Source organism: Brienomyrus brachyistius, chromosome 21 (genome assembly GCF_023856365.1).
Source record: "Brienomyrus brachyistius isolate T26 chromosome 21, BBRACH_0.4, whole genome shotgun sequence".
Taxonomy (NCBI): domain Eukaryota; kingdom Metazoa; phylum Chordata; class Actinopteri; order Osteoglossiformes; family Mormyridae; genus Brienomyrus; species Brienomyrus brachyistius.
In genome coordinates this window covers 5,059,696-5,073,597 of record NC_064553.1, presented here as the reverse complement: position 1 = coordinate 5,073,597, position 13,902 = coordinate 5,059,696, and the positions used below count along the sequence as shown (strand labels likewise).

Genomic DNA, 13,902 nt, shown 5'->3' with positions numbered 1-13,902 from the left:
TCTAGAAGTAAAATGTTAGTCTCGAGTAGTCTAGCCAAATGAGGTCAAAAAGGGGTTATTTTCATTGTGCAAGCCTTACAAGAGGAAAACGAATGGATTATTAATATCTCTTCACAGTTGTTACGTATTTCCCAAGTAATCAGACCAGCGCGCATGTTTTATGACTTACAGCTGTCTACTTTTTAATAAAAGAAGTAAATAAGAAAATGCTATTGTTCTGTACTGTAAATGTTTTGGATTGCGTTTTACAATGCGAACACAGTAGAAAACAAGGTTTATTGAAGATACCGACAAAGTACAAGGCAGTTTGGTACACGTTCATAGACTGGTGGAATACTGTTATTTTACATCGTAAAATATTGGAATTAACAAACGTATTACAAAAGCACAAAATGCCACGTCGATTTTTCAACAATAATCGATTAAATGCAGATGTAGAAATATACATTCGACCAAATTTAAGCATCTTCTGTAGACTGACACACGGAAAGTTTATTATGAGGGAATATAGAAAATTTATTGTGGTCTACCATCAAACTATTAAATTTTATAATTATTGTATGTACAAACCAGTTACAAACGATAAAAAATATTCTTCCAAACGACCAAAGGCAGTGTTTTTAAAACATATACACAAGTACACATGATAACGTCACCATGTACCAATATACAAACATATCAATTAACACTTTGGTTCGATGATACAAAAATGTTCACGTCAGATATGAAAATAAATTATTATGGAAATGCCGAAAGAAAAACATAATTTACATTAAATTCAGCAACAATCTTACGAAAACTGTTTAATTGATGCCGATATTACTGTCCATCTAATTGTTTGGTCAATTTTGCCTAAATAATCTGGGAAATCACCACATGTTTTCCAATATGTGTCTATAAATTAGACTAATTATTTCGGAAATTAGATAAAAATCACTGTCCCCTGGTAATGTCTGTTTTTTCAATTCCTCTCCATTCTTCTCACGAATACTTAAATAACGTTTATAATATTTTCAAGAAGACCGGTATGATCAAAACGTATCTCTTGGTTCGCGGTTTCTGTAAGGAGAACCGTTCTCTGGTTCCGGCGAAGAACTGCTGGGTGGGGTCTGGGTGCCGCTCGCGCCAGAACTGTGACAAACGTACCACTCGCTTAGATTGGCGCCTTGGGAGGAGGAGAGAGCGTCGGAGTGCGTAGATGAGGCCGGGTCTCGACCGGAGTCCGAAGCAGGGGAAACGAGAGAGGGAGTCGAGGATTCGTAGCCCGAACTCGGCGGCGGAGACTTGCAGTGCACCTTCATATGTTTTCTCAGGGAGCTCGGGTGCGTGTACGACTTATCGCAGCCTCTCACTTTGCAGTTGTAAGGCTTGTCGCTGGTGTGCACGTGCGAGTGCTTCTTTCGGTCGCTGCTGTTCGCGAAGCGTCGATCGCATCCTTCAAATTCGCATTTAAAAGGCTTTTCACCTACAAGGAAAAGAAAGGGGGAAAAAACACAAAACCAGGCAGAATTAGACTTTTAGTCCGTGTTATGTTACCATTTTCAGCCTAACGCTGATTATTATTATTAGTAGTAGTAGTAATAGTAGTAGTTATTGTTGTTGTTGCTCTTGTTGTCGTTTTTGCCATTGCTGTTGTGGTCAACAGCAACTGCCGCAGTAACAATAAGTTTTAATATTCGAAGAAGTTGTTTAAAAATCCAAAAGAATACATTCCAGTTGAAATCCAGTCCGTGAAGGAAACAAGAGTGCAGAATATAGCACTGTCCAATGCCTTATTATGGTACATGACAAAACGTATATCGTCATAAGGTTTCATTTAAATTTATCGATCCCAGTGTGGATTTTGTCTGGATTTAATCTGGATTTTTTTAGGCCTGTGTGAAGCCGTAGCAAGCAGAATAGTTTTTCCTTTCACGTTCATTAACGAATTAGTTTTATTTTATATATATTCAGACTAGGCCTAGGCCTGTATTTATTTTTATTTCGGTGTGCTTAGCGACTAACGGCTAATTAATTATTTAAGACAAAGCGCAATTGTTTATCGTATTAGATGTCTAAGGTTTTATTTAATGTAATTGTAATTTACTTATGTTTAATAAATATAGGTCTAAAATCGCATCGTGGGCCTACTGCATTATCATTTCTATGTACTAAAATATCATACAACACAATCACAAAGTCCTTTTGAAAATCCGTTTTTTTTCCTGAAAACGGTACGAGCATCAGTTAATGGGTGTCGCCATTTTTTATGACTGTGGTCTACCTGAGGAATATATGAAAATACCGAAAACTGTTGTCTAATTACATTTGCGCCATGACCTTATGTTCTGTTGAGACAGCCTATCAGGGATATTAGTGTACTACAAGCGAGCTGTAAGTAGAGTACCCCAGGGACGTCCTTATCTATAGGAACAGAGATTGCGTTGCCTGCGAATGTGGCAAGAGACAGGGGCGGATTTTTTCTCCGACAAAAAAAGAAAGAAATGATGATAAAGTAATGAAAAAGAAAACGAGCCCTCTGCTAGTAACTGCAAATTCATGTCTTGTATCTCCCGCAGCAAATACGTTTTATATGAATCCTGATATATTTCTGTATTTGTCATAATTATTGTTGTGACTTTCCGTTGTTGCTTTTGTTAGAAATGAAAAGCAGTATCTCGTAGTCTACACGAGAATGTTTTAAACTTTATCAAGGTGTTTTTTTCCTGGTTTAACTGTATAAATAAAGATCCGAGCATAAGCAAACAAAATGTATAAATAGAGTAAAGTGTTTGTATATTTATGTGTGACGATATTGATGGAGCTTTCCTAAATTATTCGAGGCAGCTCTAACATAATTTGGATCGCAGCATATGACGTTAGCTCTATGTTATTATAGATATGGCGGTTATTATCCACATATTGATACACACCAATAAACTAAATGTAAATGGCCTTCAAAGGAAAATAAATACACGTTTATTTTAAATAACTGCCCCCATCTGAATGCACATCTGCATTTCGACTGTATTCGCTCAGATGGGCCCTTGTCTTGCACTTTTAACGCTTTCGTCTCCATGAGCACATGTGTTTTTTAAGTTGAGTTTGTTGAGTTTGCGTAACCGTAAGAACGGAGAACAGACAAATAATGCGTAGGAATAATGGTTTCGTGTATTATCAAACTAACAAAATTTATCTATACACACAACCTGAGAAAACGCATTTTTCTATGTCCAGTGTGTGTGTGTGTGTGTGTGTGTGTGTGTGTGTGTATGTACGTGTTTACATCCCATTGCTAAAATGAAACACGTGTGCAAATTAAATAAACATGCGCTAATATACAATTTAACTGGTCTATCTTCCGTATTAATTAAAGGAATAAATTCTGGGCCCCCGTGGTTAGAGACCCATCCACTCATTACACGAAATCGTGTTCAGAAAAGGATTTGTAGCAACTGGTCTTGCTTGGAAATGCCAATCCTATAGAGGACAGCAGTCCCGTGAAAGAATTCCGTACAGTAAAGCGAATAACTCTTTTTATAGAAGCGAGGCAAGCACAACCTGTTTTAGTTCATTTCCCTGTTTTCCAACACAGACAGAAACCTACTAGGCCGCATACATGATCGTGTTATGATAAACAATCAACGCATTATTTAAGAATCATAAACAAAAACGTCAGTTGTTCAAATACCACAACACCCTTCTCTCCAGTTTTAATACAATTTGCCTCGCAATAATAAACATTTTAAAGAGCTACTAGCAATACTGCTAGGATACATTAGCCTCAAGACGTATTAGTCCAACACTGATATTAAACAATGTATTCTGCAGTTAATCAAATACATGTTTTAATCATAATTCAGATTTGCGCTATTGAAATAAAATGGGACAATGAAACTGGAGCAGCAGAAATTATTAATAACATCCCAGTACTGTATCAAAGACAGATTTGTAAAGAAAGAATTGCTTTCGTGTTGTACCAAAGTAAATGCTGATCGAGCAAGTACTGTATAGTAGCCTGTCCGCTGTTATTAACAATAATTACGTAGTATATAGTAAAACACGTTACGCCAAAATACGAAAATAATCACTGACCTGTATGAGTCCTTTTGTGGATCTTAAGGTTTTCAGATCTTGCAAACACTTTGCCACAGCCGGGAAACGGACACGGAAACGGTTTCTCGCCGGTATGAACTCTGATATGATTTACTAGCTTATACTTGGCTTTAAACGGTTTTCCTTCGCGAAGACACTCTTCCCAAAAGCAGATATGGTTTCCCTGCTCCGGTCCCCCGACGTGCTCCACTGTCACATGCGTTACCAACTCGTGCATGGTGCTGTAAGTTTTCGAGCAAAGTTTTTTTGCGGCGTGTTCTGGATCCAGCCACTTACAAATGAGTTCTTGCTTGATCGGCTGCCTCATGTAACGGAAGAAGGCACCGGGTCCGTGGTGAGCGCTAAGATTCATGTTTAAACTAATGCCGCCGTAGCCGTGCAAAGTCGAGGCAGCAAACGAATCAGCCCTTGAACCTGCCACTTGACTCATGTGATCAGACCTAACATACATTTCTCCAGGTATTCCTAACCTTATTTGTCCATTCAGCGTTTGGCCACCTGGCGCTCCGTTAGATGGTTGTTCGTGATGGAGTCGAGGAAAGAGGGAATGGTTTCCAGCTTCGGGGTGATGACCATAGTGCCCAGGATAGCTACCTGTTGTTGAGACAAACATTCCGTGGTGAGAGGATGCACCAGAAGACTGGTCGATCAGCCCCGGCATGGCTGGAGCTGTCAAATCTCTTCGAATGAAGAAATCCCTACCTGCCGAGAGTGCCTGGGCCGTGTGAGACATGGAGTAGGGGACAGGAGCCGCCTGCACTGGGCCAAAAGCACCCGTTTGACTGGAGACAACTTCACTGTGGCCTGCCATATGATGATTGTGGTGGTGATGGTGATGAGGATAATGATGGGCTGGGCTGATTTTGAGGGCCGCGGAGTGCCCCATGTGTTCTGGCCCGAATGGACTCGGCCCCAGGCGGGGTTCTGCAGTAATCTCCCCGGGGAGCGTGTGAGCCATTGAGTGTGGATGGCTGCTGAACCCCGGGATGCCTGTCACGCTCTGAGGGGTATGGTGGTGATGATGGTGATGGTGGTGAGCCCCTGCCAAGTCAACTAATCTCAGCGCTGTGTTCCGTTTGGAAAACGCGGAGTCCATAACCGCGCTTCCCAAAGCATCCAGACTCATTATTCCTAATTTTAGAGTAACTTGACAGCAGGCAAAATAATAATGATGATGACAAATCTATTCTAATCGCAATAGAAATATGTAAAAAAAAAAAAAAAAAGAAGAAAGAAAAAAAACTCTAAAGTTTTGATTCTATCTCGATGCCTACGTGGAATCCCATTCGGTTAAGAAGCAGCAGCAGGACGCTTTGAAACACTGAATAGAGATTCATGGTCGGCGCTGCAGCCCGTGGAGCCGAACAATCACCGCGCGCTGTAATTGGTTGGAGCTCAATGATTGACGTCACTTGTGACAGTTTCGAATGCGAAGAAAAATGTTTTAGTGACAGCCAGCTTCCAAAGCGCTTGCGCCGAGCCTCGGGCGACGCAAGAAAAGAGATTGTTTTTGTTGTTATGCAAAGGGTATTGTACTTTTAACTCGAAGCCTCCAAACGTTTACTTAGTGTTGCAAAGTTGATATTATATGACTGTTTAAGGACTGAGTCAGTTGCATGTAGGACTGAAATGATGTGAGTCGGAACAAAAACATCGGTGCAAAGAAGACGGATAAACTTGCTCTTATGAACTGAAATATTGATCTAAGTAAATGCAACATTCAATTAAATTATATTTTTCCTTAATTATGTAACGGTAAACAATAATACAAAGTACAGAAAGTTGACATGGTCGACCCTCACTATTTTCAGAAAGTCCTTGTTACGAGATTTTTTTATTCCTTTATATCTCAACGTGAGGGACCTGTTGTCATCATCGAGGGTATTTTATACAAAGGCTCTGTCAGATCTATTCCCAGAGTCTGAACAGATCAAATGCTTGGAGGGGGTGTGTGTGTTGGAGGTGATGGGGGGGGGGGGGGGGGGCGGGTAACTAAGGAGCAAGAGGAGGAGTTAGCGAATGCGAGCCAAACCAAAAATACGAGAGAAAAATAGAATCATGCACCTAAGCAAGTATAGCAACACACCAAGCGTAATACTTCAGTATAAATAATCTGAGGTATTTTAAATAAACCGACTCAATACACAACACAGCTATACACGCGCTACACAAATATTTGCGTCTACGCTGGCGGGATTTGTATAATGTGTAAATAACTTTACAGTAATATTTAAATTTGAATGACTGCTTAATCTAATTCTTTGGTTAACCATAAATTAGTCGGCTTACCAGATGTTCAAGCATTAAAATAACGAGGTTGAGTTATACGAGTCAAAAAAAGAGAAGTTTAATAAACTTAAATCATAGTATAGCGTTCAGAGTAGCCTGAATACATTTATACATTTATGCTGAAAGTACCTAATGTATGCGATATCTTTTCAAGAGTGTGTCACCGGAAATGTATTCATTAACTGGGAAACTAAACACTTTCTCGTTTGTTAAATAGTTACAAATTATTTGAACTGAGCAATGTAAGGATATATATAAATTAAAAATTAAAATGGCACGTTTTTGCATAATACTAAAATTTAATTAACAACCCTTTATGTAAAACAGTGCAGTTATACATTCTGATTTGTGCTTGAGCCACATCGTCACAAGCTGTAGTATTTTAATTATTCATATTTTTATTCATCCTTTTTGCATAATCGTGGTATTATGAAACTTATGATTCCACATATATAAACCAATAGGCACAGGGAAGGGGGAATGTGCAAAAAATAGATATTTACATTGTTTTTATTCATATAAGATATAAAATATTCTTACCTAGAGATTCAACAAATTCCGTCCAAGAGGAATCTTGTTTAAACTGAAGCTCTGGGAGTTCAACTGTCACGGAAATACAATAGGAAAGTGTTCATGTTTATGTAACCGTAAGAATCCGCTGAGTTGCTTCGTCGCCTTTTTTTTAAACGCAAGATGTGTTGTTCTCATAGAACAATGTGTAAGTAAAAACTGCACAAAAACCAATCCCCTTGAAAGATGGTTGCCCCAATATTTTATTACCTGGAGGTTATACCACACTGCCTGACTGTGTTGAGCTGCAATAACGACGTATTCTCATCCAGTCTGTGTTCTGGCCCCTTACATATTAATTTCACGTTTTCTTTAAAAAAAAAAAAAAAGAGAGAGAGAGAGAAACGGCAAGAATATAATCCATGATAATATTTTAGTGGGGATCAGATAAATTAATATGATACCTAATTGATACTGTCTATTGTCCGAACTTCGCTCCTAGTAGACAAACGTGACTATCATTTGACGGTTATGTAAACACTTCACGGTACCGTCGTATAGTTTGGTTTCTCACAATGAACTATATACCTCTACACTTTTATTTATGTATTTTGCCTCTAACTTTGTGTGCTGCAATCGTGTGGGTTACGTGAGGGCTATGTTCACTAATCTGGCGCAAAACATGATAGACCATAGAAACAGTCTGATAAATTCTCGTCAGGTCCAGTATATTCCCCTCCACACCGTTTTACGTACACTAGACGGTCGGTATATTGATGGAAAATAATCATACTTCTCTGGAGAATTTTCAAAGGGATTGACCTGTCAAACGCACTCGGTGACAACTCCGTGTCACAGACGTCATAACTAGGCAAACACAAGTTTGAAATACGGCCGATCGTTGAGAATATATTTTAAATAGCCGTTGTATGAAACTGTAGCGGTTCACAGCCGCTTTCAGCAACAGCGTCTCGGGGAAATCTTCCTTGGTTTCACTATTTAGTTTAAAACTACAGCGCCCCCATTGAATCCATTGAAAAGTATTTTCTCTAAGACTTTTTTTTCTAAAAGATTTTTTTTTCCAAATATCTTACAAGAACCGTATCTCGAATAAAACATACACAATCGTTTGTCTTCGTTTAGGTCAAAGGTTAGCGAAGACGAATAAAATATACACAATAAACGCAAAATCCGATTGAATGAAAACAACAAAGCTATAGATAGGTTACTCTAATAATCTTATGCACAACTCATATGACTGCATTAATATATTACAATAAAGTCAGATATGCACCATGTGCATAGCTGCCGTTGTCAAATTTATCTGATTTTTATCCAGGTTTTTCCTGTTGCTTTTTGTTATGCAGTTTAAATCGCAGGAATCCAGCACATGCTTCTACAAAGGAAAAGACACTGCGTACCGTTTGTTTTTCTGGCATGCATTATCTGCCTTTCAAACGAATCATTACTTCCAATCTTCATAAGACATTTTCTTACACCATGTGAAAAAATATTTAGAGGTCACAATTCCCCGTTCGCTCCAGCATGTGTGCTTGCTTACCGTTTCTCCACCTGTTGAAAATGTCTTCCAGATTGTTTTTAATCCAGGTGGCTTAAACTTGCACTGAGACTAGACATATACACACACATCCCATTCTTTCTCCTTTTCGACTTTTCTCGGGCCATTTGGGGAATGTGTCATGTAGCAGAAACACGCAGCCAGAAGTGTATTTTAACGTCTTGCGTGTCAGGACTTTGCCTGAGCCTTTGAACTCCCGCGGCGCGAGCCACGAATTTCCCTCACAAAATTAAAAAACTAGAAACTTTGGAAGCCATTTTTTTTTCAATTAAAGAAGGAACGGAAAACCCATAAAAATACCTTATACCGTTTCTTTCATTACAAAAAATAAGAAAAACAAAATAAATACAAAACAATTTTTAAGTTGAAAGTAAATTCATCTTACATTTCAATAAACTGATTAAACTGAGCCATCCAGAATTATTCTTTAGTTACGAACTACATTAGCAAAACATATATGTTTGTGTATGTGCTATACAGTAGAAGCAATATTATAGCATCTGGGAAAGGGGCGTCTGCGATACATGAAGTGCGTTTAAAATGTGGTACACACATTGTAAATGTTCTAGATACATGTGAGTTGCACATGTCACCTAGTTGTATGCCAGAACGCATCTTTCTTAATTTAGTCTTAACAAATTTTCACAAACATCCCTTTGTTTCACCTGTAATACTGTAACACTTTTCTGTATTGAACGGCCAAATGTTCCATTTTTTGAAACTTGCTCAAAATGTTAAAAAACTAAATAAGGTGAAATACGTGTCTTTCTATACGATCACTTTTTGTATTTATTTCAGATACAGACTGAATATACAACTAGATCTTTTTTGCGCCATTGTGGTCCGCAGAACACAAGTTACTTTTACGTATTTATTAAAGACAGCTGACTGTTGAAAATGTGTCCTGCTTTTCTTCCCTCACCACCCGCCTAACGTTAAATGAATTTTCTATGGAGACCAAAATACCGGTCAACAACAAAGACGCCGCTTACCCTCTACTCCAAATGTGACTCCGTTTCTGAAAGATTACAATCAACTTGACAAGAACTGAATTGTGAATTTAAAATGAACAATTTTCTATTCAAACGTCTTTCTCGAGTGGTCATTTATCACACCACAGACAGCCACTGTACCACAGAAACAGGCATTTTCAAGGGAGGGGGGGCAATTTGGCAAACCGGAATATTGTGATCCTGCACCACAAAATACTGAGAGCTTTTTTTGCCATAAAGTCAGCTACTTACTTTTCCTCGCAAAAAAATAATGACGTACTCTCGTTCTAGGTGTGGGTAAATTTTAGGTAATCTGCAAGGGTGACTCAAAACAAGTCACCAAAAACACAATGCACCTTTTCCGTACGAATATTTTTTAAGTCAAGCTTGAACACCGTTCATTTGGCGTTTGTTGCATATAGTCTCGCTTAATATTAGTCACACTATGTGTTGTGGCTGATCCCACTAACCAGCATCACCCTTAGCTACCTCACAATACCTGCGATTGATAATACATTGGCCAATAAGACTAGAGCAAGAAGCCGTAAGCTGTAGCTGATGTGTGTGAGTAAGCGGGGGAAAAGTCGTTCGCGAATGAGAAGGCAAGCAGGACCTCACGTGACACCTTCCCTCTTTTCCCATTCATCAAGGGGGACGGTGTTGTATTTTCAATTCATTTATCTGCAGGAATGATTGCCGCTATCAGTCTCGAGCTCACCGCCTGGATGAGGAGGTGAAAGTTTCTCCACGGGAGGAGAAACCGCAAAAGATAATATTGCACATGATTTGCGTCTGCATTTGAGCAGAGGTAGTAAGGCAGATTCAAAACCACTGAAAAATAAATACTCGGTTTGCAACCTTCAAAGTTAAGTCTCGCATTTGCACAGGCAAAAATTCTGAGCGAGGCTTGATTTTCCTTGCAGTCCCAGCTGCACAGTGAAGATGCTCTTAGACGCAGGAGCACAATATCCTGCCATAGGAGTGACTACATTCGGCTCCTCCAGACATCACTCAACAGGCGAAGTCACCGAGCGAGAGGTGGGACTGGGGATCAACCCGTTTGCTGACGGTATGGGTGCCTTCAAAATCAACCACGGTACCCACGACCTAGCTTCTGGACAAACGGCATTTTCTTCCCAAGCGCCCGGGTATGCCGCCGCTGCATTGGGGCATCACCACCACCCCTCTCACGTGAGCTCCTACTCTACCGCGGCTTTCAATTCCACTCGGGACTTTCTGTTTCGAAACAGGGGATTCGGGGACGCTGCGAGCGCGCAGCACAGTCTGTTCGCCTCGGCAGCGGGAAGTTTCGGGGGGCCACACGGACACACTGATGCCGCGGGACATCTTCTATTTCCCGGACTTCACGAGCAGGCGGCCACGCATGGCTCCCCTGTCAACGGGCAGATGCGCCTTGGCTTTTCTGGGGACATGTACGGCAGAGCAGAACAGTATGGCCAGGTTACCAGCCCACGGTCCGATCACTATGCGTCGACCCAGTTGCACAGCTATGGCGCGATGAATATGAACATGGCTGCACACCACGGTGCGGGGGCCTTTTTTCGATACATGAGGCAACCGATAAAGCAAGAACTTATTTGCAAATGGATTGAACCGGAGCAACTGGCGAATCCCAAAAAGTCTTGCAACAAAACTTTCAGCACGATGCACGAGCTTGTGACGCACATCACTGTGGAACATGTTGGGGGCCCAGAACAATCGAATCATATCTGTTTTTGGGAAGAGTGTTCCCGAGAAGGGAAGCCTTTTAAAGCCAAGTACAAACTAGTAAATCATATAAGGGTACACACGGGGGAAAAACCGTTCCCATGTCCGTTTCCCGGCTGTGGCAAAGTGTTTGCAAGGTCTGAAAACCTGAAAATCCACAAACGAACCCACACTGGTAAGAATTCAGTCGATTGCACTTGCTGACTATTTTATATATAATAATAACCTTTAAATAAAATTCACTCAGTAACTGTATGCAACGCTGTGGAGATTATAACTTTTTTTATTATTATTATTTACATTTTTACTGCTGAAGCATGTTTTACTCCAATATTTAACGTCAGAATTGTATGTTTTAAGTGCGGGGAAAGACCACAAATATGCTCATAACAAATGCAGATCATATTTATTAAGTTTAAGCAATTTTATGCATGTGTGGCAAACAAAAATGTTGCATAAAAATGGGAAATTAAAGATAAATATTAAATTAGTACCGACCGGCAAGAATACAATTTAAAATGTAAATTTGGCCTGAACATTTTATTTATTTAATATACAATTAAGGCATTGTAGATTAATGCTATTTTTCCTTTACAAATTGTCGACTTATAGTTTCATTGTTGTTGTTTTTTTCCTCTGAAGTGAATTAGAATTGTTCTTATTTTTGTGGCAGGTGAGAAACCGTTTAAATGTGAATACGAAGGCTGCGACAGGCGCTTCGCGAACAGCAGCGACCGCAAGAAACACATGCACGTGCACACGTCTGACAAACCGTACCTCTGCAAAATGTGCGACAAATCATACACCCATCCCAGCTCCCTCAGAAAACACATGAAGGTAAACAAAACCGATTTCTTCTTATAGTTTCGTCTCTGTTATGTGTAGGGGGTATTGTTTGATTTATTCGCGTTCGTGCAAACATAAAGTACGCTTGGGTTTTTATATGCATAATAAAAAACGCCTTCACCGTGTGTTATTGTAAAAGTTTTACCATATTATGGGACCTTGCAAATTGTTGTTTCTGTATAGTTTTTATAAATTATATTCTGTAGTTTTGTGCTGGGTCCCTATCATTTTATGGTTTATATGTACCAAGCTTCAGAAATATGGAAACATCTTCTCCCCCGTAATTATACGCGGCTTGTGTACAAATTAGAATTTTGAACGTATTCCCTGTATTTTGCAGGTCCACGAATCCTCCACACAAGGGTCACAGCCATCGCCTGCGGCCAGCTCAGGGTATGAGTCATCCACGCCTCCAACAATCGTGTCTCCGTCTACAGAGAACGCGGGGAGCAGCTCAATATCGCCGGCTTCGACAACGGTGCACCATGCGGCCAGTCACAGCGCACTGTCGTCAAATTTTAACGAATGGTACGTCTAAAGCATTTTTTAAAGGAAATAAAAAAAGCAAGACTGCAGAAGTAGGACTGCCCAGAATACATTAGAACAGCGCAGAGTAAATCTGGAAAGAAAACGCGAGGAGGAATCTGCGGTGGCATGGTGCGTTTAGCGAGCAGTGAACAGACCATGAACGAGGGACTAGACCGCCAACAACTTTATAGGGTTCAAAAGACTACATTCGAGAGATTTGAAAGCTGCATGATATCTGCAGGTCGCGCTACCTGCTTTGTACATAATGATTCACTTGTTTAAATATGTAAGATGTCATTTTGTAAATAGTTATATCGCAATTTAAACGAATTTGTGAAAATGTGGTCCCTAGATTTATGGATAAATAATAATAATGGATTAAAGAATGCGATAAACATTCTTAATGGATCTAATAGCTAATGTGTACCAAATGTGAATTACTCTGTAAAATATACACGTCGATCTAACCGACCATTAGAATTAATGTGCTTTTGTATACGGTGCAAACTTTTCGTCCAGAGTTCTAGTCTCAGTACGGTAAATTGTTATTACATGTCATGTCGATAAATCGTATAGTGAAGACCTGAACGTCCGTGTCATTATGTTTATGTAATTGAAAAAAGGTAAAAGCTATCTGTGCATTGCCTTAGCAGATGCAACAACTGACTGTATATAACATTTTTCCATTTCTCTCCGCATGTAAAAGGCTCATATCACATGTTAGAAATAATCGGTATTTATGGGATTAATGCGTTCGTATGTAAAATTTAGTTTACAAAACCTGTTTGTTTACATTTCGTACAACATTAAAAGCTTAAAAAGGAACAAAAATGTATTCGGGTTTTCTTCTTATCAGCTTGCTTATGTAGTGTGTCATTTTGGTATTTATACCAAACATGTGTGTCCTGTTAAAGCGTAATACGTCCGTGTGTGTATCCGATGCCGGGGCTGAGCAATGGCATGATATACAATTCTGACATATGCAGGCATCCCATTAAATATATGACAGGAGTACGAGCTGACATACGTAAGTCTTACGGGCTGGTTATCAGAATTAGTAATAAAATCATGTGGACTACAGGACTTAAATTAATTTGAATATATTATAATAAATGGAACGTTTATATAACGTTGTTACCACTACACGGTAAATTATTTTGTAACAAATAATCCAGTAAAATAAATCGGGTTTTGAATAATTCGATTTTTCTTTCTTTCTTTCTTGTGTTCATCCATCAAATTTAACATCAAATAGCTTGACCCTGCGTGTTGAATGCAAAAAAACACGGCAAAGTGCGAGGTTTGACGAGATTATTCGAGACCGGTGACGGTTAC

The 13,902-nt window shown here is 39.5% G+C and overlaps 2 protein-coding genes across 3 annotated transcripts; one reads left to right on the top strand and one right to left on the bottom strand.

The window, feature by feature from the left end:
- Positions 1-257: 257 nt before the first annotated feature.
- LOC125716874 (zinc finger protein ZIC 4-like) lies at positions 258-5,332 on the bottom strand. Of its 2 annotated transcripts, XM_048989682.1 has the most exons (3): positions 4,798-5,331; positions 4,075-4,689; positions 258-1,465 (listed from the first exon to the last, which is right to left on the bottom strand). In XM_048989682.1, exons 1-3 carry the CDS (start codon positions 5,219-5,221, stop codon positions 1,032-1,034), a joined length of 1,473 nt encoding a protein of 490 aa, XP_048845639.1. In that variant the 5' UTR covers positions 5,222-5,331; the 3' UTR covers positions 258-1,031. The 2 variants fall into 2 exon arrangements, with proteins under 2 accessions (XP_048845639.1, XP_048845638.1); XM_048989681.1 differs by having other exon boundaries at positions 4,075-5,332.
- A 4,795-nt stretch (positions 5,333-10,127) lies between these two features.
- LOC125716875 (zinc finger protein ZIC 1) lies at positions 10,128-13,388 on the top strand. Its single transcript, XM_048989683.1, has 3 exons — positions 10,128-11,368; positions 11,867-12,030; positions 12,380-13,388. Exons 1-3 carry the CDS (start codon positions 10,408-10,410, stop codon positions 12,575-12,577), a joined length of 1,323 nt encoding a protein of 440 aa, XP_048845640.1. The 5' UTR covers positions 10,128-10,407; the 3' UTR covers positions 12,578-13,388.
- Positions 13,389-13,902: the final 514 nt, after the last annotated feature.